At 36.1% G+C, this 26,666-nt stretch overlaps 4 protein-coding genes across 6 annotated transcripts; 2 read left to right on the top strand and 2 right to left on the bottom strand.

Annotated features, from left to right (window-relative positions):
- Window positions 1-407: 407 nt before the first annotated feature.
- Window positions 408-2,941, bottom strand: LOC101213768 (nitrate regulatory gene2 protein). Of its 2 annotated transcripts, none has more exons than XM_004144179.3 (4): window positions 2,028-2,941; window positions 1,858-1,940; window positions 1,547-1,770; window positions 408-1,457 (listed from the first exon to the last, which is right to left on the bottom strand). In XM_004144179.3, the coding sequence occupies exons 1-4, from the start codon at window positions 2,764-2,766 to the stop codon at window positions 722-724; spliced, it is 1,782 nt and encodes a 593-aa protein (XP_004144227.2). In that variant the 5' UTR covers window positions 2,767-2,941; the 3' UTR covers window positions 408-721. The 2 variants fall into 2 exon arrangements, with proteins under 2 accessions (XP_004144227.2, XP_011657352.1); XM_011659050.2 differs by having other exon boundaries at window positions 1,858-1,928.
- A 1,763-nt stretch (window positions 2,942-4,704) lies between these two features.
- Window positions 4,705-6,296, bottom strand: LOC101207424. The gene has a single exon (XM_004144238.3). The coding sequence runs from the start codon at window positions 6,090-6,092 to the stop codon at window positions 5,232-5,234; it is 861 nt and encodes a 286-aa protein (XP_004144286.1). The 5' UTR covers window positions 6,093-6,296; the 3' UTR covers window positions 4,705-5,231.
- Window positions 6,297-8,395: 2,099 nt separating this feature from the next.
- Window positions 8,396-17,981, top strand: LOC101214013 (WD repeat-containing protein DWA2). The gene is made up of 13 exons (XM_004144180.3): window positions 8,396-8,635; window positions 8,732-8,815; window positions 8,904-9,036; window positions 9,461-9,572; window positions 9,905-10,004; window positions 11,410-11,537; window positions 14,714-14,786; window positions 16,039-16,127; window positions 16,236-16,281; window positions 16,589-16,659; window positions 16,741-16,814; window positions 16,896-16,954; window positions 17,354-17,981. The coding sequence occupies exons 1-13, from the start codon at window positions 8,570-8,572 to the stop codon at window positions 17,390-17,392; spliced, it is 1,074 nt and encodes a 357-aa protein (XP_004144228.1). The 5' UTR covers window positions 8,396-8,569; the 3' UTR covers window positions 17,393-17,981.
- A 1,734-nt stretch (window positions 17,982-19,715) lies between these two features.
- LOC101214256 lies at window positions 19,716-26,091 on the top strand. Of its 2 annotated transcripts, none has more exons than XM_011659049.2 (11): window positions 19,716-20,258; window positions 20,579-20,670; window positions 20,822-21,015; window positions 21,796-21,835; window positions 22,741-22,822; window positions 22,916-22,993; window positions 23,070-23,195; window positions 23,524-23,645; window positions 24,807-24,879; window positions 25,581-25,655; window positions 25,739-26,091. In XM_011659049.2, the coding sequence occupies exons 1-11, from the start codon at window positions 19,984-19,986 to the stop codon at window positions 25,902-25,904; spliced, it is 1,323 nt and encodes a 440-aa protein (XP_011657351.1). In that variant the 5' UTR covers window positions 19,716-19,983; the 3' UTR covers window positions 25,905-26,091. The 2 variants fall into 2 exon arrangements, with proteins under 2 accessions (XP_011657351.1, XP_004144229.1); XM_004144181.3 differs by having other exon boundaries at window positions 19,717-20,258; window positions 24,840-24,879.
- The last annotated feature ends 575 nt before the right edge of the window (window positions 26,092-26,666 follow it).

Here is a 26,666-nt window from a genome sequence, read left to right as displayed (position 1 = left end):
AACTCTCATAAACGATGTTAAAATTGGTTCGCTCATTCTCCTAATCCACACGATATTTGAAAAAATAACCTACTAATTGAGAGTAACCATCAATAAGCAAGGTAGAGCCTTTTAATCACATTCCAACAACTTTATAGTCCCCATCATATCTCTTTATAATATAAAGTAATTATATATAACAATTATAGGTTAATTTTTAAGTGTATAATAAAAAATTTGTAAATACAACAAAAGCTATTGATGAGGGAATATGTAGTCATTAAAATTCTAATAAACATGAGTTTGAAAGTTAAAAAGAAAAAGAGAAACTGGCCAATGTTTTTGGTATCCCTTCTACGTGTCCCTAGATAAAAGGGCAAATGAATAATAAAAAGAGAAACAAAAAGTAATTTAGGTGGATAGTGAGATAGCAAAGAAAGTTGAAAGTTGTTCCAATAAGCTCTCTTACTTTTACCCAATCAAAGAGCCGTTTGGTTCAAAATTTAAGCACAACCCAACAGTGATTCAATGAACACCATTATCCCCATTTCCTCAACTACAAACAAAATTGGGTTCATATTTACTCCATCCACCACTCTCACCCAAAATTATAACCAATTCAATAATACCAATTAATCATAAAACCTTCATTAATCAAATACAAACATTTTAAAGAATTAATTGAATGAATATCAAAAAAATAATCTGTGAAAACAAATAAAAGAAAAGGAAATAGCAGCAGCTATGGCGGACTTGACTGGCTCTGAATCTGAATCTGACTCTGTTCTTCTTTCTCTTCAGTTATGGCTGAACAACAGAGCTCCTCGTAAGCTTTAATGGAGTCCCCACAAAACCTCGTCAACCCCACAAAAATCTGCCTCATTCCCAATTGAATTTCACACCCACTAAATTTCCCCACTTTATGCACAGTTCCCGCCGCCACCGCCATTGTCTTCTCCTCAAAACCCTGATTCATCGTCGTCTTCTTCTTCACCTTAATTTTCTTCTCCAAATCTTTATTCGTCAACGCCAATCTCTGCAAATCCAAACTCTGCTGTTCCAGCGCCTGATCCAATTTCAAGACCAGCCCCTGCATGGCCTCAGAGACGTCTTTTTCGGAGAATTTGTCGGCAGTGTCGGACCATAGGTGCCCGATTACAAATACGGGAGGAGCCCCAATTCTTTCTGGAGAGAAGGGCGGCGGGCAGCCACCGTTGGGGGTCTCTTCGGGGTCGGGTTCGTATAATAGGCATCGGAGAAGCCAACCGTTCAGGGCTTTGATGCAGTCCTTTTGAGTGGCTATTAATTCAATGAAATTTGTTCTCCAATTTTCAAGCTCGAGTTTTAAATCCATGGCGGCTTCCAGATGAGTGTCGTCGAGGGCGCCGTTGAGGATTGATTCGAAGGGCTTTGGGTCTGTTAGTGCTTGGGTTTGTTGCTTGTGAGTTTCTAACATGGATTTCCACATGCTCTGTAACCTGTGAGGAACAAGAACAAGAACAAGCATGCAAATTATAAATAATTTTATTACCATTTATGCTAAAAGAAAAGGACATTGTGGCATTACCCACGAATCAATTCATTCATCTCTGCAAAAAATTCTTCATCTCTCAATTTGCTTATTGTAATCGAAATCCTATCAACAACTTGAATTGAAATTTTCAATTTAATGGACAAATTTCGGATGGAATTTCGAAGGGGATCAATTTTCCTAGCATCAGCCTTCTTCTCCATCAAATTCTTCAGCTGCCGGCATTTCTTCTCCAAGACCATGCGCATTCTCTCCTCAGCCTAAACCCAATCAATTAATGATTTCAGAAACAGATGTTCATAAAAAAGGCAGAATCAGAAGAAATACATTAAAAAAAGAACCATGACCTTCACTTCCAAGTACAGTTTTTGCTCCCAAACACACAGCTTCTTCAAAGTAGACAATAAACCTCTTGAGCCTGTTTTTGTATCTTAATCGGAATGGAAACAATAAGAAATCGTTAAATGCATATAAAACAGAGCAGTTTACAAATAACAAGAAGAAGAAAAGTTGATACCTTTGCAAATACTCATTCTTTGACCATAAGAAAGCAATTTGGAGATGGAATTGCTCGATTCAGATGCTTTTTCAAAGGACCCCTTGATTTCTCTCATCAAATCCAACACACTCATCTTTGGATCATCAATCTTCTTTTCCGGTTGGTTTGATTTTTCCGTTACTTCATTCTTCTTCGAATCAACAACCAGCGCCGGTTTCTTCTTCTTCTTCGCCACAACTTTTGTTGTTGGTAACTTCCGATCTGCTCCTTCACGGTCCCAATTGAAAATAGGTTGCTCGTATCTCTCGTAAGAGTCGAAGAAATTGAAGAAATCCCATGACGAGCCGGGCGGTGGCGGCGGTGGCGGCTGTCCTCTAGCCAAGTCGTAACTCGAAAACATAAAACTTCCAACCGGGGAAGACAGCGGTTTCTCTTGACCAAAACACCCATCTTCTTCTTCTTCGTCTTCAGAATCGGAATCGGAATCAGAGTCAGAATCGGAATCAGAATCCGATCTCTCCGTTTTAGGGGCAGCAGGCGGTGGTGGAGGGGATTTCAAATCTCCTCCACCGGTTTCGCCGTCTTGATCAAACAAACGGCGCAGAGCAGAGGCGGTTTTGTTGAGTGAATCAGCATAAGCGGAATGGGAATCAATAAGAGAATGAGTAAAAAGAAGTGCTTGGTCAAGAAATTTGCAACGGTCACGGCAAAGAGCCACCGCGGGAAGGTTGTCGAGCTTGGAGGAGGCACAGCCCATCGGAGGTGGGCGTCGCCGGAGAAATCCCAGATGAAACAGGAAGCGAGAAGAATGAAGATTGTAACGGTTGAGATTTGATGGGACAAGAAATAAATATGGATATTAGAGAGAAAGAGAAGGAGAGGGGCGGTGATTGGCAGAATGGAGTGAAGAGATTAATGAGAGAAGAGGAAGAGACAGGAGAAAAGGGAATGTTGGCGGGATTCGTATAACGTCTCTTTTTAATTTGCAGAAGTGGTCCCTTGTTTATTGTGATATTAAATTTGGGGAATTTTCCATTTGAGGCCAAAAGAAATAGATAATTGTTAGAGTGGAGTGGTGAGGTCAGGTAGTAACAGTAAAGCAAAGCAAAGTAAATAAGGGAGCCGTTAGCTTAGCATTATGAGATTTAGAGCGTTTTTGTTTTGGGGATGTAATTTTATTTTATGTATCTTTAAGTAGTGGAAGTGGGATTGGTACTTTTGGTTTTTGCTTTAAATATCAATTATTTTTTAAAAAAACCAAACGAAAAAAAATACTTCTGAAATTTGTTAACCTATTTTTAAAATGTTGAAACTAAGAAGATATGCTTTTTGAAAACTCAGCAACTAAAAGAGTAATATTTGTTTTTTTCTTTGTAACGTTGGGAAATGGGAGGAAGTGGATGGGTGGAGCTGAGTTGTTTTTACCTTTTTTACATTATGCGGAATTTATGTGGCGAAGATTACTATGCCAACGGAAAGCAAACGTGCAGTGATATAAAATATGATGGAATGATGGGCGTTTCTGATTCCATGTCCGCCTCCGGTTTCTTTTTTTCATTTCAATCAACTATATAAATCATACTCACTTTTACCATTTTTACTATGTATATAGGTTGCATTTTATTTTAAATAATTTTATTCTTTTATTTTAAATAATTGTATGATATTTTAAATTAGAAGAACAATTTCTTAAAATCCTATATTTTTAAATCTATATTAAAAAATCATGGACAAAAAATGCACTTACAAAATTATTAGTCTATATCTATAAAGTTGAAGTTTAAAAATACACATTTTTAAAATACAAGGATGAAACGGACTTATTCACTCAAACTATTTAGACTATATAAAAATGTCTTTTTCCAAGAAAAGAAGAAGAAAGAACATTTGGTAGGTAGTTGATTATTTAAAAGTTTTCATATTTATGGTAAGGGGAAATGTGTTGAGTAGGTAATTTAGGTTCTCAAAATTTGAAAACGAGTTTCAAATTTTGAACTTAAATTTTAAATTTTATATTAAATATAGTATTTGATGTTATAGATTTAATATATTTTTTAAATCGAAGCATGTATATGTAAATTGTTGTTTATACAAAGTTATCAGCAAAATACAGAATACAGATGATATGGTTTATAATTTGTAAATATTTTATGTTAAACATTTAGAACCATGGTTTGAAACTAAATCAATTTTTTAATATGTTTGTTAACTAAATATTTTTTACTAGTCACAATTAGCTTCCTGATTTATTCAATTAATGATGAAATAAAAATGATAAAATTTGAGAATAGTTAAAAGTAGGGCATGAATTCATACTGAACATTGACGACAGAAGTTGACACATCTAGGTAATGTTGCATGTTTTTCGTTGAATAAGATAAACTAATTATTTGATCTAATTTTGTATTAACATTTAGACTCATGTTAAATTAAATTAAACAAATAGACTTCATTCCATCGAGATGCTAATCATGCCTAAAATCTAATTAATTGAATTCATAATTAATACTATAGAAAAACCAAGCTCAAACTCAGGTAACTCATTAGATAACTAGAAAAGATAAAGTAATCTTCTTCCTCTCAAGGGTTCCAAAATTCAGGACTTCATAAAACCTATATAGAATTCTCCCCACCATTAGAAGATTTTAAAATATCTCAAATAAAGTGTACACATACAACACAGAAAATCAAGTTGAATCAATACTATCCAAAAGTTAAATATATATATATATGTATTTGATGGGTTGCATGCTTACACAGTTTAAGTATTCTCACTAGCTATCGTTTTACAAAACCTTTTTGTTCCACCATGTTTCATCTAAAATCATTTTCTTGACATGTTGGTAGAGACGTGGAGACAGATCAAATGTAGAGCCAACCATCTCAGTTTAAGCACTGACTTGCCTCTTCCTCGAGTGCGTAAGCAAGATGTCACATGTATTTTGAGAATCAGCTCATAGAGTGACAGGACATATAAAATTCAATAAACAGAGTATTGACTATGCTAGTTGTAATGTGCTGGAAATGTCTTGTAGCACATTCGAACCAGTTGCTACACAAAATGGTACCTCTGCTCAGTCAGCACAGGGAAATGTTGTGAAATGGGATCATTGCTATTATAATTTATTTGAATGGTAATGGTAAAAGAATAACAATAAGCATAGTATATGATATGTAATTAACAAAAAGAATATGGTCTTGGTGTAAGAAAACAAATTAAAGTTAATGGGAGAGAGCATTGAGTATCGAAACTCTAGTATTCATCAAAGTCCTAAAGAAATTCTGAGTCCCATCTTGTATACTCCTAATCCACTCCTCCAAATCCTTCATTCTCACCTCATCTTCCTCACTCTTCTTTACACCCATTTCCATAAACTCCATTATCCCACTCTCCAATTTCACCTTCTTCCCTTTCCTCATCCAATTCCTATTCCTCCTCCTCCATCCCAACGACATTCCGATCCCTTCAAAAACCGCCACCGAAACCATCCCCGTCACCTCCATCACATCCTTCACTGCCGCCGTCAGCTCCTCCTCTTCCACCTCCACCTCCGCAACCACCGTCACACCCGCCCGCACCACCGAACCCAACTCCCCTGTTTCTTTGGCCATCCGTTTTTTCGCTTTTTTGTACAACTCCACTTTTGTCTCCTCTTTTCTCCTCATTCCCACCTGCGCTGCCACGTGCTCTTCTAAGAACCCCAGGATGAGGTTCTGGAAGATTCCGTAAGCATCGATGAAGCGGAGGAAGCCTTCTAGAACGCTCTCTACCCACGTAGCGGAGAGTCGACGCATGGCCTCACGTGACTGAGGGAGTTGTAGGATGTCGTCAAGGTAGTCATGTACGAGTTTCACGGCGGCTAGGCCGCGGCAGAGCCAGGCGGCAGTGCGGTTGTCGGTGGACGACCAGGATTTGAGATTGGCGATCTCGTCCTTGAGAGAGGAGATCAAGGGATGGGATCTGCAGGGTAAACTGATGGATCGAAGGTGGCGGGAAATTCGAGGCTTGGGTGGACGGGGGGCGGCGGCGGAGGAAAGCGGCTTGTTTGGGAAAGAAAGAGAACGGCGGAAAACGCCCACCATGGTGGTCGGGATATGGGAATGGATGGGTTGAGTAATGAGTAATGCAGTGTTTGTAATAAATACATGGGGGAAAGGGGGGGAGATGGGGGAGATGGGGTCGAGTCATGTGGAAGGTAAAGAAAGGACAGAAGGCCAGGTGGGGTTGTAAGTTGAAAAGCCGTGTTTGGGTGTTTGTTGCTGTAAAGACTACTACATGTGGGCATTTAATTTCGTGATTTTTCATGCACGTTCTCTCTTGCAACTTGAAACTAAACATAATAAGGTTTGATTATTAATATTGTTGTTGTATTATTATGAACCTCTCATTGTTTGTTTTCTTGTTGATCTATTATTATTATTATTGCTTTTTAATTGGATTCATTATATATACTTGTGACCTGGCTACCTAAGTACTCCGCTGGAACTCCCAGGTTGTTTATGATTATGGTGATCATCATTCCAAAAAACAATTAAGAAAATAATATTAATTTGGTGTAGTTATATGTTATCTTTTATAAAATGATTAAGTTTGGATGTTTTTTGAGCTTGGAGGAATGTTTGTGGAGGATGGTCTTTATATAAACTAATTAAAACACAATTCTTTACTTCATTAGATGAATATATTCTTTTAGACCGCAGTTGATAATTGTATTTGATATTAATATTAGATTTAATTATATTTATTGTTTTTTTCTTCTAAGATAGAAAGGAACTTTCATAATTAGTTAACTTCTCTATATGTATAGTTATTATTTGACTAGGAAGTTAAAAGGTCTAAGATGACAATTTTCACGTGTGTTATTTTTTAATTAACTCTATGGATACGGATAAATTTTAATTTAGTGGAAACTCAAGAACTTTTAAGCCTCCATTTAACTCTTTTACATTATTTTTATTGGATTATGAAGTGTTATGACAACAAAACCTCAAAATATTTCTAGATGTTGACAACTATCTTTACTGGTATGAGATAGTTTGAGATATAGTACCAAAAGCAAAGCCATGCGAGGGTGAGTTGTCCTCACTCTATATCCAAGATTATTTTATTATCTAATCGATGTATAAGATTTGATCGTATTACATGAAGAACCTGAAAATATATATATAAATAAAGGAAGGGTAGTTGGTGGCAACAGTTATGAGAGTTGGATGAAAAGTTTAGCAAAGGTGGCTACCAGGGAGAAGCTCAGTTTGGAGTAATGTGAAAACCATTTTCATCTTAACGCTAACACGTGTTTGATTTAATTTTCGCCATTTTAAGATATAAATATTTTCTCTTAAGAGAGGATATAATGCAATACATAAATGGAAAATGAAAATATATGATGCTCGGAAATATTATGTTTGAATTTAGGCCACATGTTTACTTCATCCTAAAACCCTAGTTTTTTATAAATGTGATTGTTTTGAAATACGAGTCAAACTATAAAATTTGTAATCAACAAAGGTCATGTTAAAAAATACGATTTCATTTAACACTAAGTGAGACCACCGATCAATGTATTTTAAAAACAATTTTGGAGGATTTTTCATATTGTCTCGTTATTATTGAGATTGTTTTGGATCATTTTGTAACAAAGCTTTTATTAGAGCCATTTTACAACAACCTAATTATATGTCATTAATTAATCACTTGATAACAATATCGATAAATAAATTCATTGAAAACCACCATTTTTCTGTGTTGAACTCCGATCCCACGTCTTTCCATGATTTTATGCAATAACTATATTGACAAAGAAATCCATCAATGGCAACCTTGATCCACAAATTTTCACCGCTAATAATACTAGAATTGGTGGAGGATTTTGTTTCGGTTGTTTGACACCACTCTTTAAAGAGTGAAAGCAAATGAAACATGTATCACTTGCGAAATTTGTAAATTGAAAATCTATTTCAAGACCAATAAAGAAAAGATATATAGTTGATGAATGTGTAACAATTGGTTGATTGACCATTGTGGCGGTACATGTTAGACAAAAAATGAACAGTTACTGCCAATTATATTGAAAGGGTGATTTTTTGTATGGGGATTGACAACGTAGATGGCGGAGTAAGAGAATTTCATTTACCGATCATCACTAGAAGTGAATGTCAATTCCAAGGTCACCTTATTTCATTAGAGGAATGCATTAAAGATGTGAGTAAAATGGGAGGTTGAGATTGAAATTTTGGGTCTTAGTCACGAAAGTAAACTATAGGAAACTTGAATTAAGAAGCAAAATCAACAAAATGGTTAGTAAGCTAAGGTGGATGACTTTACTATTACACCAAAATTTTGATTACAAATTGACAAACACAAGTCTTAAATTAAATCAATAGATAGGGTGAGAGTGTTTGATATTAAATATATAGTATACTTAGAGACGGACAGTTAGTCTCAGCAGCATAGGCCCAGGCGTGGCGCCAGCTCAGTTTAGCGCCATTAGGAGGACGCGCTTTGTACCTACAATTTTGATGAGTGTGTTAGCATTGGATCGTCGTTGAGTGTATTGATTATGGTGCCTGTCGCTTCCGCCATGCAAGGTGGTTCATCAGGCATTGGCTACGGCCTCAAATACCAGGTCAATGTTCTTCATTTTCTGATGTTATTCAAACCCCATAGATCTTCTTAACCTTGAACCCTAATTCCTATTTTTGAAATTCTGTTCCACTTCCAGGCTCGATGCATTGCCGATGTCAAAGCAGATACTGATCACACCAGCTTCATAACCGGCACTCTCAGCCTCAAAGATGAAAATGAGGTCACGCTCAGCTTTACTCTGATTTGTTTCGTGCTTGATTGTTCGTATTTGTTTTTGACATGGATCTGATGCAATTCAAGTCTATTAGGTGCATTTGATTCGACTCTCATCGAGTGGATCCGAACTCATATGCGAAGGTTTGTTTTCTCACCCCAATGAGATCTGGGACCTGGCGTCTTGCCCCTTCGAACAGCGCATTTTCTCTACCGTCTTCTCCACTGGTAATTAATTGGTTTTTCGTGCTTGCTCGAACTCAAGTTTCTGTTGTGCCTGCTCCCCCGAAATCTTTGCTTTCTGTATGAATGGGTTGGTTTTGTTATTCTTTTAGTATTGCTACTTTTAATTGAGCTGGTAAGTCAATGATGGAATTAGGCTAGGAGGTTTAAGCATTTAGTGTTGAACCTCTTTGTTTACAGAATGTGGGAATTTTCGAATTACTTTCAAGCAGAAATGTCCAATTTCTATTAATTCTCAGAAGTCGTGATAATTGTGCGATTGACTCATGTCTGTATTCACATGTTTACGTTCTATCTCTTGATCACATCAGAACCACAGTTATGTGGGGATTCTTACTTTTTTTTACAGATTCTTCTAAATTCTCCTCCTCCACCTTACTTTGAGTTGATCCTCTTCCATTTTCTTAAGGTGAAAACTTTGGGGCAGCAATATGGCAAATCCCTGAGTTATATGGTGAATTGAATTCTCCTCAGTTGGAACGGGTGACATCACTTGATGAACATGCTAGTAAGATCAATTGGTAAGGATTTTGAGAAGCAATTCTTTTCTTGGTTGCAATTGTGTCCAACTGCATTTGGCCTATCTGAATTTCATATTTTATAAAATGCAGAATATATACCTAATCGATGTTTTGTTCTACTTATAATTAATTCAAGTAAAATTTATGCTCATTGAATTTTATTTCCTTTAATATTTTAACCTTCATATGTTCACTCTGAATTTTACTGTAATTTGTCTCTTTCTTTTTCAGTAATTTGTTTCTGATGACATCCATGAACTTATTTCTTATTATAGTTCGATTCATGCACTCCCCAAAATTGGATTCTCTTTCTAACAAATATTTTCGGACAGCGTTATTTGGTGGCCATCTGGAAGGCATGATAAGCTGATCAGCATTGATGAGGAAAATATTTTTCTATGGAGCTTGGATTGTTCAAGAAAAACTGCTCAGGTAGAATTAAATAGAAATTGTATAGTCTAGTGACTGGATTCTAAATTGGGCAACGTTCACTTTTTGCACCGTGTTATCATATATGCATGGTAGGCTAAGGTTAAGAGCTATAATTTTTTAGATAAGAGAGAATTCATTAACCAAGAAAAGCTGCATTATCGAAGTTAAGTCATCAACCTCAAAAACCAAAAGAATTGAAGTTTTTCTACAATTGGGGTATATATCATAGCAGAATTACAATCATAAAGAAGACTGATTAAAGAACCCCATGGAGGACAAATTTTGCAACTCTCTTCTACCTTTATAAAAAATTAAAGTTAATACTTTTTAGGATCATGGCAAACCTTTTCTAACTCTCGGTTCTGGCCTTTTTTTTTTTCTCATCCAAAAGAATTCATAAGTGTTGTCCTTGCTTCAGTGAACGGTCCAATTTTCGTATAGCCATGGTTTCCCAAGGAGAATGTGACATGACTTGCATCCATGTCAAAAACATCACAAACAATTTGATCTTTGTAGTGGTTACACATTTTCTATCCAACTAACCTAGTAGGGTTTAGAGAGTAGACTGATTTTCCCATTTCTGAAGGCAGTGATTTTTCTGTCTTCTTGCTGGTAACTGAGGTATTTCTTGAACTTCTTGATGGTTTTGATTGGCCCCAACATTTCTCTGAACATTTTTGAGCTTTGTTATACATAGTCGTAGGTTCCTGCCACAAATCAACTACCCTTTATTTATTTCAACCCTTACAGTTTCTACTGTTTAAGGGTGATGGTTGATGGCCTAATTTGCTGAGGGGAAAGCTTACTTGTCTACCGAAGTGATAAGAGCATAATGCTCAAATGATCCAAAAGGGAGAAAGTGCACTTTGGATGCAACTCTATGATACCAATTGATGTATCCAATCTCCTAGATTTCAATCGAGTTTCTTTACTAAAAGTTGCACCGTTGGCTATAGCAGAATATTTATACGAGCTAACCAACTGAAATAGCCAATGACCACTGATCATGTTTTACAAAGAATTAAATACTTGAAGTAAAATCTATCGGTAAAAGTAAAATCCCACAGTAACAGACAATGAAACATAATGAAGACAGCCATATGAAAGATAATAAAATAAAGGTTGTAATAATGTTTGATTCATTTGTCATATTGACAAGTTAGATGCAGCAAATTTCATCTAACTTGTCGAGTTCTTGATTGATGATGATATTTTTGTTTTATCCTATTGGAAGAGATGGCTAGTTTCCCAGCATGTATTTCCCTGATCATTTTTTGTTCAATGTTATTAATTGTACACCCTCACTTTATTTCCCCAAACAAAATATTTACAAGTTAGATGCTATGAAATAGCAATTTATTTTCAACTATTTGTGATGATCTTTTTGGGGCCTACTACAATCTAGGTACAATCAAAGGAGTCCGCTGGGATGCTTCATTATTTTTCTGGAGGGACGTGGGATCCACATGATTCAAATGCTATTGCAGCAACTAGTGAATCATCCGTTCAATTTTGGGATTTAAGGACAATGAAGTATGCTATCATTTTTGCTTTATGTTTCTGACAGATGATGGGTATATTATAATGTGTTTTCCACCTAGTTGAGCTTATTTTGGTACATCAGTTCAATTTTGGGATTTTAGGTCAATGAAGTATGCTATCATTTTTGCTTTATGTTTTTGACAGACGATGCATTTATTATTATGTGTTTTCCATCTAGTTGAGCTTATCTTGGTACATGCACTTCTTATGTGCCCACTCCAGCCTGTATAATCATTATGAATAATATAATGGGATGTTTTATCTGTTTCTATATTGTTTTGAGAAGAGATGAAATGTGCACGATTAAATTGGGAATTTTAGGCTCTTCTTCCTTCTATAAGGTTCTGAATCTTGTAACAATTTATTTCATAAAGCACAAATGTTGTTCATCGATAAATTTTGCGCCTTGATTCACTTTTTTGAAAATGTGATTCCCATCTACTATTAGTTTCACAATGCTTCTCTTAGTAAGTAAAAACATTGAAAGGCCAATGAGAACTCTTTTGTGGGAAGCCTTGGAATTGATGGAGGATGGTGGCTTAGGCCTTAGGAACCTGACATTACATATTGAGTCCTTGTTGGCAAAATAGTTATGTTTCTTCAAGGACAAATACCCTGTGGAGGAGGATTATGGTGGGTATGGACCTCACTCGTTTGAAGGGGATTCAGGTTTGAGGGTTGTAGCAAAAATTTTTAGCCTGCTATTGCTCTGGGTTTTCTTAGTTTGTCAAGTGTTCTATTGAGGATGGGTCAAATATCTATTTTCTGGAAGGTTCTTGGTTGGGGGAGATGCCCCTGTACTTTCTTTCCACATCTTTATCATCTATCAAATAAAATGATGCATTTGGTAGCGTATGTTTTCCCCTCCTCTGATATTTGTTCCTTGCTCTTTTTAGGTTTTTTGTTGTCCCCCAATGACCACGAGGCAGTTGAGGTTGCTAGTCTCCTTACCTCAATATTATTTCTAAGTGTGTTGTCTTGGGAGAAGGGATTCAAGGTTTTGAGTCCCAAAGCCTCTAGAGGGTTTCTCTTGTAGCTTTTTTTCCACATTCTTTGTGCCTCTCCTCGCTCAGGGAGCCTCTTAGTTTTTCTCACTTTAGAAGGTTAAAACTTCGGAAAATGGTGAAATTCATACAAGTTTTGCATGGTTGGTTAGATGAGAATACATAGGACAGACTACAAAGACTCTTTTTTGGTGCTATGGCTGTTGTGGTGATATACTTTCGTGTTTGACTTGACAATATGGTCAGAATGTGACATATAAAGTTAAAACCACCAAGACACCTCCGAAAGAGTGTGGTACACTCTTAGAGAGCAAGTAAGGCAAAACCTTGGTCAAACTCAAGGACTGAAATTCTTTGAGAATTTACTCAAATCTTCAATCAAAACTCAACGAAATGCAGAAGTACAGTAAATCTATGTTGTATGGTATCATGTAAACAATAACGGAAAATTATTATTAAATGTTCACTAATGATACATCCAAGGTTTAGGCATAGGATTAATCTGTGGTTAATGGAGGTTGTCTACTGTTTTACCTGCACTCTTTCTTCCCGCTTGCTTGATTGAACATGGTTTCTCCTAGGTTAAACAACCAAACCTGCATAACCTACCTTTTTCAAGAAGAGTGTTAAGAGTAGCAAATTTCATATGTCTATGGGTTGTTTGTTGTGTGGTTTTTCGTTCCTTTTTGCTTGTGAGAAATTATCCTATTTCTAGATAATCTAGTAAGGCATGTTTATCCTCACTCTCCTAGTGTCTTCCACACAATCTAACCCTCTCAGCAATATACTTTGCTTATACCTCTGCTAGGTTGTCCAGACTGCTTTAGACTCTACTCGAATGCTAATAAAGGAGCCCAATATTACCAAGCTCAAGCTTGAGAGTTTTTGGTTAAGTGGGGGTTCCATAGCAACCTTCATGGAGACATAGCCACTCTTAGCTTCCTTGCCAGAAACAAAATAAGAAGATGAAGATGAGCTAATTGTTGCATTAAGTTGAATTATGTAATGTTCTTAACAAAAGCAATCTCAATAAAACGACCTTACTTGAACAGAATCTGTTCTATAGGTCGTACAGTTGTGTCCTTGAGTTCTAAAGAATAATCTCAATAAAAATACAAACTACAATTTTTTATTAGTTTACACTGCAAGAATAAGAGTAGCTGGCTTTGTTGCTCCACAACTTGTCAACCAACCGGATGAAATGTGCTTTTAAGAACTGCACAACTCTGATAGCACTCTTTCCTCTCCAAGAAAATGGTTGCCAAGTGTACCCTCAATTTTTGAATCCTTTTTTTCCAAATTTCTGTGCTTGTACATGCTTCCAGCAATTATCAGGTGGCACTTGGCAATAATGGCCTCTGCTTCACTACCCTACTGTGGTAATGTACATTTGCATGCCTCTGATTAAGTTATCAGTGGTCCTAGCTTCTAAGACATGGTTCTCTATCATTGACGCTGCAAGGTTCCAACTGGTAAGGACCCTTGGGGCATCCTGGTATGAAACTTCTCTCTTAAACTTTGGCAAAGGTTTGCTGCAAATAACCCATCATTCACTTCGACACATGTTTTCATCCTAGGCAATAGTAGCTTGTATTTCAACAAGTTATCAATGGCCACAATGGTGGGTTCTTTTCTGGAAGCAAGAGGAGGATTTTGATCGTCTTTTATAGGATGGTCCTTTCTCTTGAAAGCCAGTTCTTTGGGGTTGCTCTGGTGGATAATAGAATATGGTGTTTTATGTTTGAGCAGGTACATCTGAATCCTTCGTTCGAGACAAAGGAAGTGTCTAGTGGCAGGCTTGCTTTTTTTTTTTTTTTCAATTTGGTTGGAGAGAAATAGCAAAATTTTCATATGGATTGAGAGGTCCAGTGAGGAGCTTTGGGAGGCAATTCGTTCTAATAACTCTATTTTGATGTCTGTTAATGTGATTTTTGTAATTATTAGCCTGGGTTTACTCTTTTGTTTTGGGTTCTAGTTATGCAATTAGTTTTTCTTCTTCTTTTTTTTTTTGGGGGGGGGGGGGGATTCTTTTGTTGGTGGGTTTGTTTTTTGTATTTTTTTCATTTATCTCAATGAAAGCTCTGTTTTCTTTTTTGTCCTTTTATTTTATTTTAAATAGAAAAGCGAAAAATTCTGCATTGGCTTATGAGAAGTGAATTGCAGGAAGACAGACTCAATTGCATGCTCTGCGTATGTTCGCAATGTGGATTACAACCCCAAAAAGAAGCATTTACTTGTAAGGCTTCCTCTATTTTATTTTACTGTTTTATAACTGTTTATTTCTTGTTTTCCAGAATCATCAAATTCAAATTCTCATCTATGTATTAGTGCATGCAAATTCAAAAGGGTTTTGTCAAGAAAATTATACTAGAATCATAAATCTCATGTCACTAGCAAACAAATCGGTAACTAGAATGTTGGTGTGTTTTTTTATGCTAGAAAGGGAAGATGAATTTGTGTGTTGACCTGCTTATTTTTACGTTTATTGTTGGGGTTAAGTTAGTAAGTCGGAGCTATCAGTGTTAATTGGCTAGCTGGAACGACATTATTTGGCATTAGTAAGATCCAGAAGGGCTGGGAAAATCGTGAGTTTGAGTACAGACCTTTTTTGCTTTTAGTAACACCTATTGAGTAGTTAGTTTGTAAGTTATGAAAATTTCTATCAGTAAACGTCGCTACTTGTCCTACCACAGCTGAAGGCCTGTCATATTGGTGGTATATAATCACAACTATTTTCTATCATTTGCTTCTTTCCTGAACATCCTTTGCTTGTTTTAACATTTATAACTTATCACGTCTTCTGTTTAACTAGCATTCTACGAACTGAGTCATTATCCATCACTTGTCTGGACCTATACTATAGACTATTTGAGCTTTACTTTGACTAGTGATGGCTCAATCCATAGAGTGCAGTTTGGATTCGGCTGTTTGAGGAGCTTGGTATTGACTTGGCTAGGCATCGAGACTGCACAAAGATGATGGATGAGTTTCTTTACCATCTTCTCTTTTGTGATGAAGGAAAGATTTCATGGCAAGTTGACGTGTTTTATTGTGTGGTCTGTGTGAAGAAAGGAACAATGGGACCTTTAGATTTCAGAGGTTGGAGCTTTGATTTTGGTTTTCTGCTAGGTTATATGTTTTCTCGTGGGCTTTGGTTATGACATTTTTGTTATTATTTGTTAGGAATTATTTTGCTTGATTGGAGGCTATTCTTATAGCTTGCCTCCAACTCTCTCCTTTTTTTTCCAATGTCCTTGTATCAGTTTTTTCCCCACAAACGTGGCTTGATTACTCATTAAAAACTTGATAATCACCATAACAATGAATGACATGGGAAAAGCAGGGTTCAAGTTCATTAGAACGATAGCCTCTTTTGTTCTTTAAACAAATATTTCATTTCTCAATCTGGTGTTTGGACAGCGTTTATCTTTTTGTTATTATTTCTTTTACTTTCCAACTTTGCATTAATAAAACGAGCTGTGTACCAGGTAACTGCTGAGGATGAAACTGGAATATCTATCTGGGACCTTAGAAGGCCAAAAGTCCCGATCCAACAACTTCCTGGGCATACCCACTGGTATCTTTTTAAAGAGGCCATGTTTTCCTAGAATGTTATTGAACTGTAAAATCTGATCTGTGCTCCAAGTTAAATGTTTGAACTTTGACCCTTTGTATGTAATAACAGGACATCTGCTGTTCGTTGTAATCCTGAATATGATGGGCTAATTTTGGTTTGCTGTTCTTTTCTTCTCTCCATTTCTAGATATAGTTATTTTTTCGTTCCCATTTTACTGTTTGGTTCATGTTTGTTAGATTGCATTTTATACTTATCCATACTTGTTTTCAGTTCGATCGTATCAGTTTCCTTTGTGAAGTCTGGGGCCAGTTTTATTTTAAATTTCATATTAAGCTATAGACTAATTGTAGACAATAAAATCCCTTGAAGTTGATTCGCTAGTGACATCATTTATTTTAGCACAAGCTTGTTCAACTTTTCAACGTATCTTCGAGTCAATGACACAATGTTAGCGATTGCAGAGCGCTGGTACCGATTCTGCTGTCAACTTATGGTTGGCATCCATGTCTGATGATGAACCAAAATCTGAAAGGTCATCTTTTTGTTCAGGATTTTTCTGTTTCTGTTTGTCTTTAAAGTTTATGCTTATTGCTTCATATTAATTTATGAGCAGGAAGGTTGATTCATCACCACGGCAATGTGATCCATTATTGCATTCTTACAGCGACTACGAAGACAGTGTTTATGGTAACATCTGTAGCCTTGTTATTTTAATACATATTTCCAGTGGGTCAAACTGACTGGGTGATTTTAATTTCAAACGCGAAGGCCTTGCTTGGAGCTTTCGTGAGCCTTGGATCTTCGCATCACTGTCCTACGATGGGAGGGTAAGCAGCATCACATACTTCTAGAAGAGTAGCCGAACATGTGCATTGAAATTGATTATTACCAAAAAATTGTACCGGGTGGTGGTGGAAGTTTTATTCATCCTTTTTACTCGTTCTTGCAGTGCTTTCAGTTTCTTTCTAGTGCTAATAGATTATGGATCTATGCTGCATGGAGTCTCGTATCATTTTATTTTCTTTTGCTATTTTGCCGTTTGCTTAAATTGAGATTTTATATATTTTAAAACAAATCTTAGTTAAGTAGTCATGCAAAGTCGGTTGATCGTTTACAGAAGCTCATTACTCATTGAATCTAGCTGATTATCCTTGTCTGTAGACCGAACCGTTTTGCAATCCTACAGAATAACATATTTCAATTGCATTTTTTTCCTTGTGAAACAGGTTGTTGTTGAATCAGTGAAGCCTTTTCTCTCAAGATAATGGAGTTCATTTTAGATCTTCTTTCTCAATATCGATTGCTTCCTCAGTCTGATTCAGAGTTTCTCATTACGGCAACTGGATTTGCTATAACCTTCTCTCAAAGCTTATCTCTCTTCCATCAGCGAGACTAATTGTTACTGAACGAAGCCTTTTCCACATCAGCGACGAGCGTGAGGACTTGTCCAGTAACAGAGAAAGTATACACAGAACTATTGGGGGAACAATTTTGTTGTACTGAAAATATCATAGCTGTTACGAACAACCAAGTCATATCTTCTTCTATCATGTATTGTTTTGTTGTGTTGAACTTGCTGAACAACTAATACTGATAGATTAAACATTCAACTAGAAAAGAAAAATAATGTTATAAATTCTGATTTCCTCTTGCTTTGGATGCCTAATGTTGTTAGGCACAAGCACAGCTGGGAAACAAGAACATCCACCCATCTAATCTGTCTCAAAAGTTTTTACCACCGACCCGAATCGGTACGTGTCATATTGTATTGTCAATCTCTGTCAAACTAAGGTAGGCAATGATTTTCGCTCCTACTCATGAGATGTGGATGAATATGATTGGAATTTTGATGCTTATCCAATATACTTGGACGAGAGACAACAAAAAATGGGAATGACAGGGGACTGCAGGGGAGGTGAAATCCTTGGTTTCCTCGTTCAGTAGCACAGGTTTGAACACCAAGGTTCCTCTCCACGTATTCTTTGGTGTTTGGTTTTAATTGAAAATGTGGAACTTTTACTAACCACGTGTATTTTTGCCACGTTGCATGCAATTTTCCATTTTATCCACAAGCAATGAGGTGCCCTTGTCAATCAGAATTGTGGCCATGTCACCTTAGATTGTGGTTGACACGTGTCGTAACCAGGTGGAAAACAGGGAAAGGTGGGGAAAAGGTGGATAAGCTTTTAGGAAATTTGAGAAGTTGGGAGCTTTTGCTTGCCAACAAGGATCCCATTCCCATCCACTTACAATATTAGTTTTTCTTTTTCCTTTCTAAAATATGCAGCCACTTGCCACATCATCTCCAGCAAAGAAAATCCTGAGATTTTGCTGTCTTCAAAAAGTTTCTTTTGATGCGTCCGTTTTGGCTCCCCTCTTCTCTCCGTTTCAGCCTCACATAAATAATTATTTGAGAAAATTGGACAAATCATTCGATGAGACATTAGTTGTTACGAACTTTTTAATTAGTAAGTTAGATCCTCGTAGGTTTGTTTTGTTGGCTATTCAATCAGTTCTTTGTGATGTGTTAAACTTTTATGTTTACCTTCCTCTCAGAGTTATATAATTAAATAATAACTTCAATGAAATTTTGTTTTAAATTAGGTTAAACTTACTTTTACAATATAATCTAATTGAATAAATAAATGGTTCGGAAATTGTGTGACTTGGCTTATTCCTTGTCACGGTAAAGTCTTTTGGGTTGTCAACCTGCAGTAATCTAACACCTTGTGGTGCATTTGTCTAGTTTCCTATGGTTTAGGGCAATATTTGGAGACACTTTTTTAATACCTTGGTTTGTTATATGAGATAGTTTGTGGACACGGGACCATATTGTCTTTGACGTACAAATATCCTTAGTGATTGCGTGTCTATGCAATGGTGAGATTGAGTTTTCAGACAAGTAAAATTTACTTGATTGTTTCTTTAGTTAAGAATATGCTCTGATGCTTTTTAGTAGAGTATAAAACCTGACTAGATTTATCATTCTATTCTGGTCAATCTTCGTAGAAAAGGATTAGTAATTTTGTGTATTTTCATTTAATTATTAACCTTAATACATATGGTACTATCTCACACCTTTTTTACGTGATTTATCAAGTTATTCAATCAAATTAGTTCCTTTTATTGTTTACAGTGGCTTAGGCCTTCCAATCAATATGTTCATGTAATTATTTGTTAATATTTTGAAAACTTATCTATAAATTCGTAGAACAAGAAGATTTAAACATTAGAATCTAGTATAAAGTAAAATGTGGGTATTGCTATATTGTACCCGTAGCTATATATCCCTTTGATTACACATTTGTACATAAAAACACAAAAAGAGAAAGATTTAGAGATGCATCCTACTGTTTCTTTCTTTCTTTCTTTTTTTTAAAATTTTTTTTAAATATTAAGAACTTAACTATCTCTACTCCTAAAATAAAATGATATTAATGATTATAAGTTTGCGGATGGGAGTAGAAGATTAGTGTGCAGCAAGAAAGAGAAGTGACGGCTCATCTTGTGCCACGTGGAATGTCGAGTGGACTTGCGGGACCTCTTCTCCCCATGCTCACGTGTTTGATTAAATCTCCGAATTTCCGTCTCTTCGCCGAGCCACCACCACCGATCTCATAACTCCGCCCCCCCCGCCCTTCAAACTTCTAACCCCAATTTCTCTCATTCCTCCAATGCCTCTTTCTCTTCTCATCACATTCCTCCTTACTTCTATCTTCTTCTGAACTTCCACTCCCATTTCCCCTTATTCCTTCTTTGAATTCACTATCCACTATTGATTCGCCTTCGCCTTTCCTCCCTTCTACCCACATTTCCTCTCTTACTTCTGTGTTTCCCCATGGAATTTTTGTAAGCAATGGCTGCCTCTTGCAGACTCGAGTCTTTTCCTTTGCCTTCCCATGGGGGCCCGGAGCTTCGGCGGCGGAGATGGAGGAGGATTTTGTTTGGGATTAATCGACTTGGGTTTACTCCTATTAGTTGCTGTTGTTCTGATTCTATGGTTCCTATACGCAGAGCTACTGGGTCTGGGAAGAGTGTTGAGAAGCAAGAAGATTGGCGTTTCGATCCCAAAAAACCCCCTCGTAGACTCCGTGTTCAAGCCACTCCCGCAATGCCCTTTGCCTCTCCTCAGTAAGTTGAAGTTTTGTACTTGAACTGGAAAACACTACTTTTTCAATCAATTTTTGTTGCTTTCTTCTACCTTTTTTTATGCGATGCAATTGGATGAATTATGTGGAGAATTTTAACTCCATTTCGCTGGCATTCACTGGTATGAAGTGACTGCTTTTTTCTTATTGTAGCTAGGCATACGATGAATGACGTTTCCACTGTATGGTTGGGGAACATGGGGGTTATAGTTTGAGTTAACGATCAATATTTACGCAAGTTATATATTGCTTTGGAATGTGTATCCACTCACGGGATTGTTTGATCTTCTTGTTTCTCTGCAGATCTGGGTTTGTTTCCAAACCTGAAAAGTTTTATCCTCGATGCACACCAAGGGGCTCTGGTCCACAGTCACGTGATACTCCGCCAAAAAGAGGTAATTCAAATTGCTTTCTGGGAATCTCTTAGCTAGCCTAGGTAGTCTAAAAGAATATTTGTGTAGGCATTAGATAAGATTTCTGATTTTAATGTTTGAATAATGGATCTTTCTGAGTACTACTGATAAAATATACCTACCTCCGCTGTAGACACTGGTATTGCAAATGAGAAGGACTGGGGGATCAACCTGTTAAATGAAAATGTTAGCGAGTCTGGTACGAATGAAGATGGCAGTACTTGGTATCGGGAGAGTGGGGAGGACCTTGGTGAGAATGGATACAGATGTAGATGGACTAGAATGGGTGGTCAATCGCATGACGGTTACTCAGAATGGAAAGAAACGGTATTAATTTAGTATTTTTATGTGCAATTGGCTTTGTTGTTGATCCAGAGTGAAGCATACTTAAGCATGTTGTAAATTAACTCTCTTAATAGGGAAACTCTGTGACAATCCATGGTTGTGGCCTTGGCCAATCTACATGGCAAAAAGAAACTCATGATTGTCACCCCTGTGCAAATATTTTTGTGTAAGCAAGTTAGAGTTCCTATTCTCACTTGAATAGTTTTTTCCACTCTCACGACTACAGTTTGAACTGAATTTTCACTGTGGAACGTGTATGCTTGTCTTAATTCTCATCTTTCTTATCTGGATTGAGTTTAAGATTAGTACAAACACGCTCACACACATTTTGGTATCTTCTTAGTTCCATATTGATGCTACACTAGTTCCCATAGAATTGTAGTTTCCCCACTAAAGAAAAATTTGGTGAGCAACGGTTAAATTGCTCAATCAATTCAACTTGGGATGAGATATTGGTCATGAGTATAACTCTCTGGATAAAATTTGAATTGTATGTTCCTTTTCAATACAGATAAGTCTCCACTAGGTTTTTTAGTTTATAATAAAACAATAGTTACCTCTGAACTAGTTGGGAAAATTCATCCATTTTCTGGTTAGTGCAGAGTTAGCAATTAACTTCTCAATGTATTTTATGTAATATAAAAACCGTGCTAGAAATCAAGCATCGTAAAAAATTGTTGCCACTTTGACATTGTTTTTATAACTCTATGAAGTATCATCCCAGGTGACTGCATTTAATGGATTTATTGATCTCATTGACAGTGGTGGGAGAAAAGTGACTGGACTGGATACAAAGAGCTAGGTACTTTGCATATTTTCTATTATTGCTTGGGTATTTACAGAATCTAGCTCTTTGGAGAGAGTGAAAGGCAATCCAACTTAAATTATCCTGTAATGACCTGATCGGATAGAGAAATTTTCTGTATAGTGATCTTATTGCTCGGACATTTACGCTATCTAGCTCTTTAGAGAGAGCAGAAGAGAATGTAGCTACCCTTATCCCCACATTCTTTTCTACTCTTGCCAAAGAGCTAGGTTCTGTAAAGGTCGAAGGAATGAGATCAGTATGGATATTGACTTACTGTCAAGAACTGGTGGTTAATGTACCTTTTAAAGTTAAACATGCGAAAATTGATTATTATTCATTTCTCTGTGGTTGGTATCGATTTTAGAATCACAAATTGCCTTTTCCTTTGCTTTTTAACTTAAGAGAAATTTCCTAGTACACATCTCTAAGAAGCACGAACAATTTAGCCTGGCTATTAGTCCATGCCCGACACATGTTGGACACTTCTTTTACACTTGTTAGTGCACTAGTTGAACATAGTGAAAATAGGTTCAAATTTCAATATTTGTTAGACATCTTCAAACACCTGTTAAATATACTAAACAAACACATGTATGAAAAAACTAATTTTGAGAGCAAAATACATCAAAGTAGTTTTTGAAGCATATAAATACATAAACTCGTCAACTTAAAATTTTCCTTTGGTATAAAAATCATATATTTTTAAAATGTTTATTTTAATAAAATTATCCTTACCATGTCCAAGTCTTAGATTTTTTTTAAAAATGGTGTGTAGTTGTGTCATACATGTGCTTCTAAGCCTATCAATATCATTGTTGTCTCTTTAGCACCTCCGATCTTGCTCTTACTCATTGAATTCTATCTTGCTTGTCCTGACTGAACTTTTCATCCCCTGATAGGAGTGGAAAAATCGGGTAAAAATGTCGAAGGTGATTCATGGTGGGAAACATGGCAAGAAGTTCTTCATCAAGACGAATGGAGGTTTTCTACTATTATAATACACTTGCTCAATGACGTAGAGGAGATCACTTCTTTTACCAAGTAAAATAAATACTCTGCAATTTGATGGTGCAGTAATCTTGCAAGGATTGAGAGGAGTGCACAGAAACAAGCAAAATCTGGCACAGAAAATGCTGGATGGCATGAGAAATGGTGAGAATTCAATGCAATTTAAGTTATGGGAGTTAGGTTTGTAGTACAGAAGTAGTAACTTGTTCAAGTGATACAGGTGGGAGAAATACGATGCCAAAGGATGGACTGAGAAAGGAGCACATAAATACGGTAGATTGAATGAACAGTCATGGTGGGAGAAGTGGGGGGAGCATTATGACGGAAGGGGATCTGTTCTTAAATGGTTTTCCTCTACTCCTTGTTTTCACATTGTTTGCAACATATTCCATGCATCATTTGTGGATAATACAGTATGTATCTCATTGATGTGAGATATCTGGATAATCTTATACTATATGCTTTGTTTATATCAGTCAGATATATGTTGTGTCACCGAAAAGCTTTCAGATATTGATAATAACTAAAAATGTTAGAATCAACTCCATTCTTATGCTGTTAAGCGAAATACCTAAGCTACTTTCTTTGTTCTCTTTCAAATTTTGAATGGTAAAAGCTTCTTCAAATAGTTGTAGGATGTTAACAGCAGATCTCCTTTTGTGCTTACTTTTCAGGACAGATAAGTGGGCTGAAACTGAACTAGGTACAAAATGGGGAGACAAATGGGAAGAGAAGTTCTTTTCTGGAATTGGTTCTCGACAAGGGGAGACTTGGCATGTATCTCCTAGTGGTGAACGTAAGTTAATCTATAGTCATATCATATTCAATCCATCTAAAGCTGGTAGTTCCATCAAATTTTTAATAGAAAAAAATTGGTTAATTGATCTAGTTCAAGTGAATGTATCGGAAATCATTTCTTTGTGGGTTGGTTCTATCGATTTCTTTTTTACACTATTTAAACATGAACCCTTCATTTTGCTAGAACTAATACGTTTAAATCTCTTCATATTACAATTCAATGTAAGTTTTAAGTATATATGCAAGTCTCAGTGTTTTTCATCTTGATATTCATTTTGAGAGAATCTTACTCTCTTCATTTCCATATTACTTCTATAAATAACATTGCTTGCATCTATTTATCTTTTTTAGTTTTAGTATATTAGTACAATAACACTTTTTAAAGAACATTAGTACAATAATTATGAATTTCTAAATTGCAACTTATCTCTGTTCTCTTGGAAATATCCTTTTCTTCGAGAGGAAAATTATTTATCATATGAAATCAAATATTTATATCACAACTCAGTCGAATGGCTTAAGCCACTAGCAAAATAAATAGATTGGGATTCTTTTATAACTTAATTCAACTGTGTACATAAATTTTGTTCTTCTTAATACATGATTGGTTTAGCTTTATTTATTGCCCACCACCTAGGAACCTTTGAGATTCGCCACTATCCTTTTCTTAGTGTTTGATTTCAAGTAAAGGCATGCTGTTGATGGGGTTGTAGTTTAATTTGTGCAATTCTTTTATGATTTATTCAATCTGATATATCATATGTTCGAGACACTTAAAAGAGGATATTTGTGTCAAATTTAAGAAGCTTAGAGTTCAAAAGTTTGATCTATATTCAGATTGTTTTAGAAATGTGTTAGAGAAGCTAAGTTTATGTAGCTTATGTTGTTTAGTTTTAGATTTGTGATTGAGCATCATAAACTTTAGTTTACGCAACTGTGAGTTTGCTTTATTGGGGAATCATGATCGGGTTTCGAAAGCTTGAGTTGTATTGTCAGTAAATGATTGTTATCTTTATAAGATTTCAATCAATTAAACATGTGGGGCGCCAACCACCTTGGTCCCTTTTGTTGGTTACTATGACTTAATCCTTCTTTTTGAAGCAATATTTGTGCTAAATCTTGCGTTGTGTTTTGCATTTTCTGTTGGTTATGAGAGAAGTGGAACTAACTGCCTTCCCGTCACATGTACAAGGTTGGTCAAGAACGTGGGGCGAAGAACACTTTGGAAATGGGTAAGGTTCAAGCTAACTAATGGCATTATAGATTTTGCAATTAACATGCTGAACATTATCGCCATTTCGATTGTATCAGCTTTTATGTGGATAAATTACCTCTGCGTTACTCCCTCTGCATATCGTAGATTAGTATGTGTTTAGAAATGCTTTTGGGATTGGGTTTTATAACAAGTCGAAAACAGTTTTAGAAGGTTGAGAAGAAGAATAATTCCAAACACTAAAAATCTTAGGCCCTGTTTTCTCACAATATTTTGGTAAGCTTTTCATCTTTCATGCATTCCAAATTTCCAAACCAAAATCAAGTTTTAGTGTCCCATTTGGTAACCATTTGACTTCTAAAAACTTGTGTTTCTTTTCTCTCTAACTTCTTACTCAGATTTCATATTTCAAATGTAAGCATTTGAGTTCTACAATTTCCAAAAACAAAAACAAGTCCAAATGGGCCCAAAATGACTTTTTTAGTTTTCAAAATTTGACTTGTTTAATACATTTTAAAGGAGTAGGTAACAAAAAAAGAAAACTATAGGTAGAAGTATAATTTGTGAGCATAATTTTTAAAATTTAAAATGAAAAACCAAAATCAAAATCAACGAGGCTGTGCTATATGAGCAATCTGCTTTAGAAGCTTCTTGCTTTGCTTACATTATAGCTGTGTTTTACTAGCTAATAATATTACCTTACCATTATTCTGTACGCAGTAAAGTGCACAAATATGGAAAGAGTACGACAGGGGAAAGTTGGGATATTGTCGTGGATGAAGAAACATATTATGAGTAAGTTTTCTTATGGCCAACTGCAACTTATCTACAAACTTAAGGATCAATGACATGTTAACAACCTTGCACTTTCATTGAAGGGCTGAGCCTCACTACGGATGGGCAGATGTAGTTGGCGACTCCAGTCAGTTGCTGTCAATAGAAGCTCGAGAGAGGCCACCCGGTGTCTACCCTAATCTCGACTTTGGATCAACTCCCCCTGCTCCAACCGAGGAACCACCACAAGAATTGCCTCCTTCAGAATGAAGAGTTGGTGATTTCTAGGCCCTCATTTCTGGTTTAGTTGTTTAGGAATTTTTTTTTTCCAAATCCATTTATTTTGGAAATATTTGATTTCAGTTTATTATCGTGAAGAACTACGTTTATTCATTCTTTAATGTTATCAATTTCTTGAGTTCCATTTGCACGATATATCATAACTATTTGACTCAAAGCTTTTTGTCATTGGATCGACCATTCCATTGCTGTGATTCCAAATGCTCCTATTGCTGGGGCTTATTGGAGGATGCAGCCTTTCTTAGCTCGTTGTCTTCACAACAATGGAGCGATAGTGTGAAATTTAGTTAGCCATTGAAATACATCATATCATTTTTCTGGAGGAGTTAAAAAGTATAGGGGGAATCCATACTTGGTCTAAACAAGGGTGTGACAAGATTGATACGAAGGTATTTGAACTCCTGAGGTAAATTAGACACTGTTGTACAATCTATAAAACCAAATCATGTTCGTGTAAGGTCGGGTGGTAAATTCCTTTTTAAAAGCCATGAATAGTTTTTTCTTCTTTAGAAACACATATTTTACTTCATTGCATTTCTAATCTTGGAAGTTATTTTTGGATCTATCCTTGGTGTAGCTTCTTCAGTTCATCCAACTTGGCTGCTTCATTTGAAGAAGATTTGGAAGGGATAAGTTAAGAACCATTTTAGTCCCTAAGACTATCCTTTGTTTCCATTTTGGCCTTATCGTTCTCCAAATGTTTGAAATCAATCAAAGACCTTTTCAAATGCT

Source organism: Cucumis sativus, chromosome 6, assembly GCF_000004075.3.
Source record: "Cucumis sativus cultivar 9930 chromosome 6, Cucumber_9930_V3, whole genome shotgun sequence".
NCBI lineage: Eukaryota > Viridiplantae > Streptophyta > Magnoliopsida > Cucurbitales > Cucurbitaceae > Cucumis > Cucumis sativus.
The sequence above is the reverse complement of the archived record's forward strand: the minus strand, read 5'-3'. Positions and strand labels throughout refer to the sequence as shown.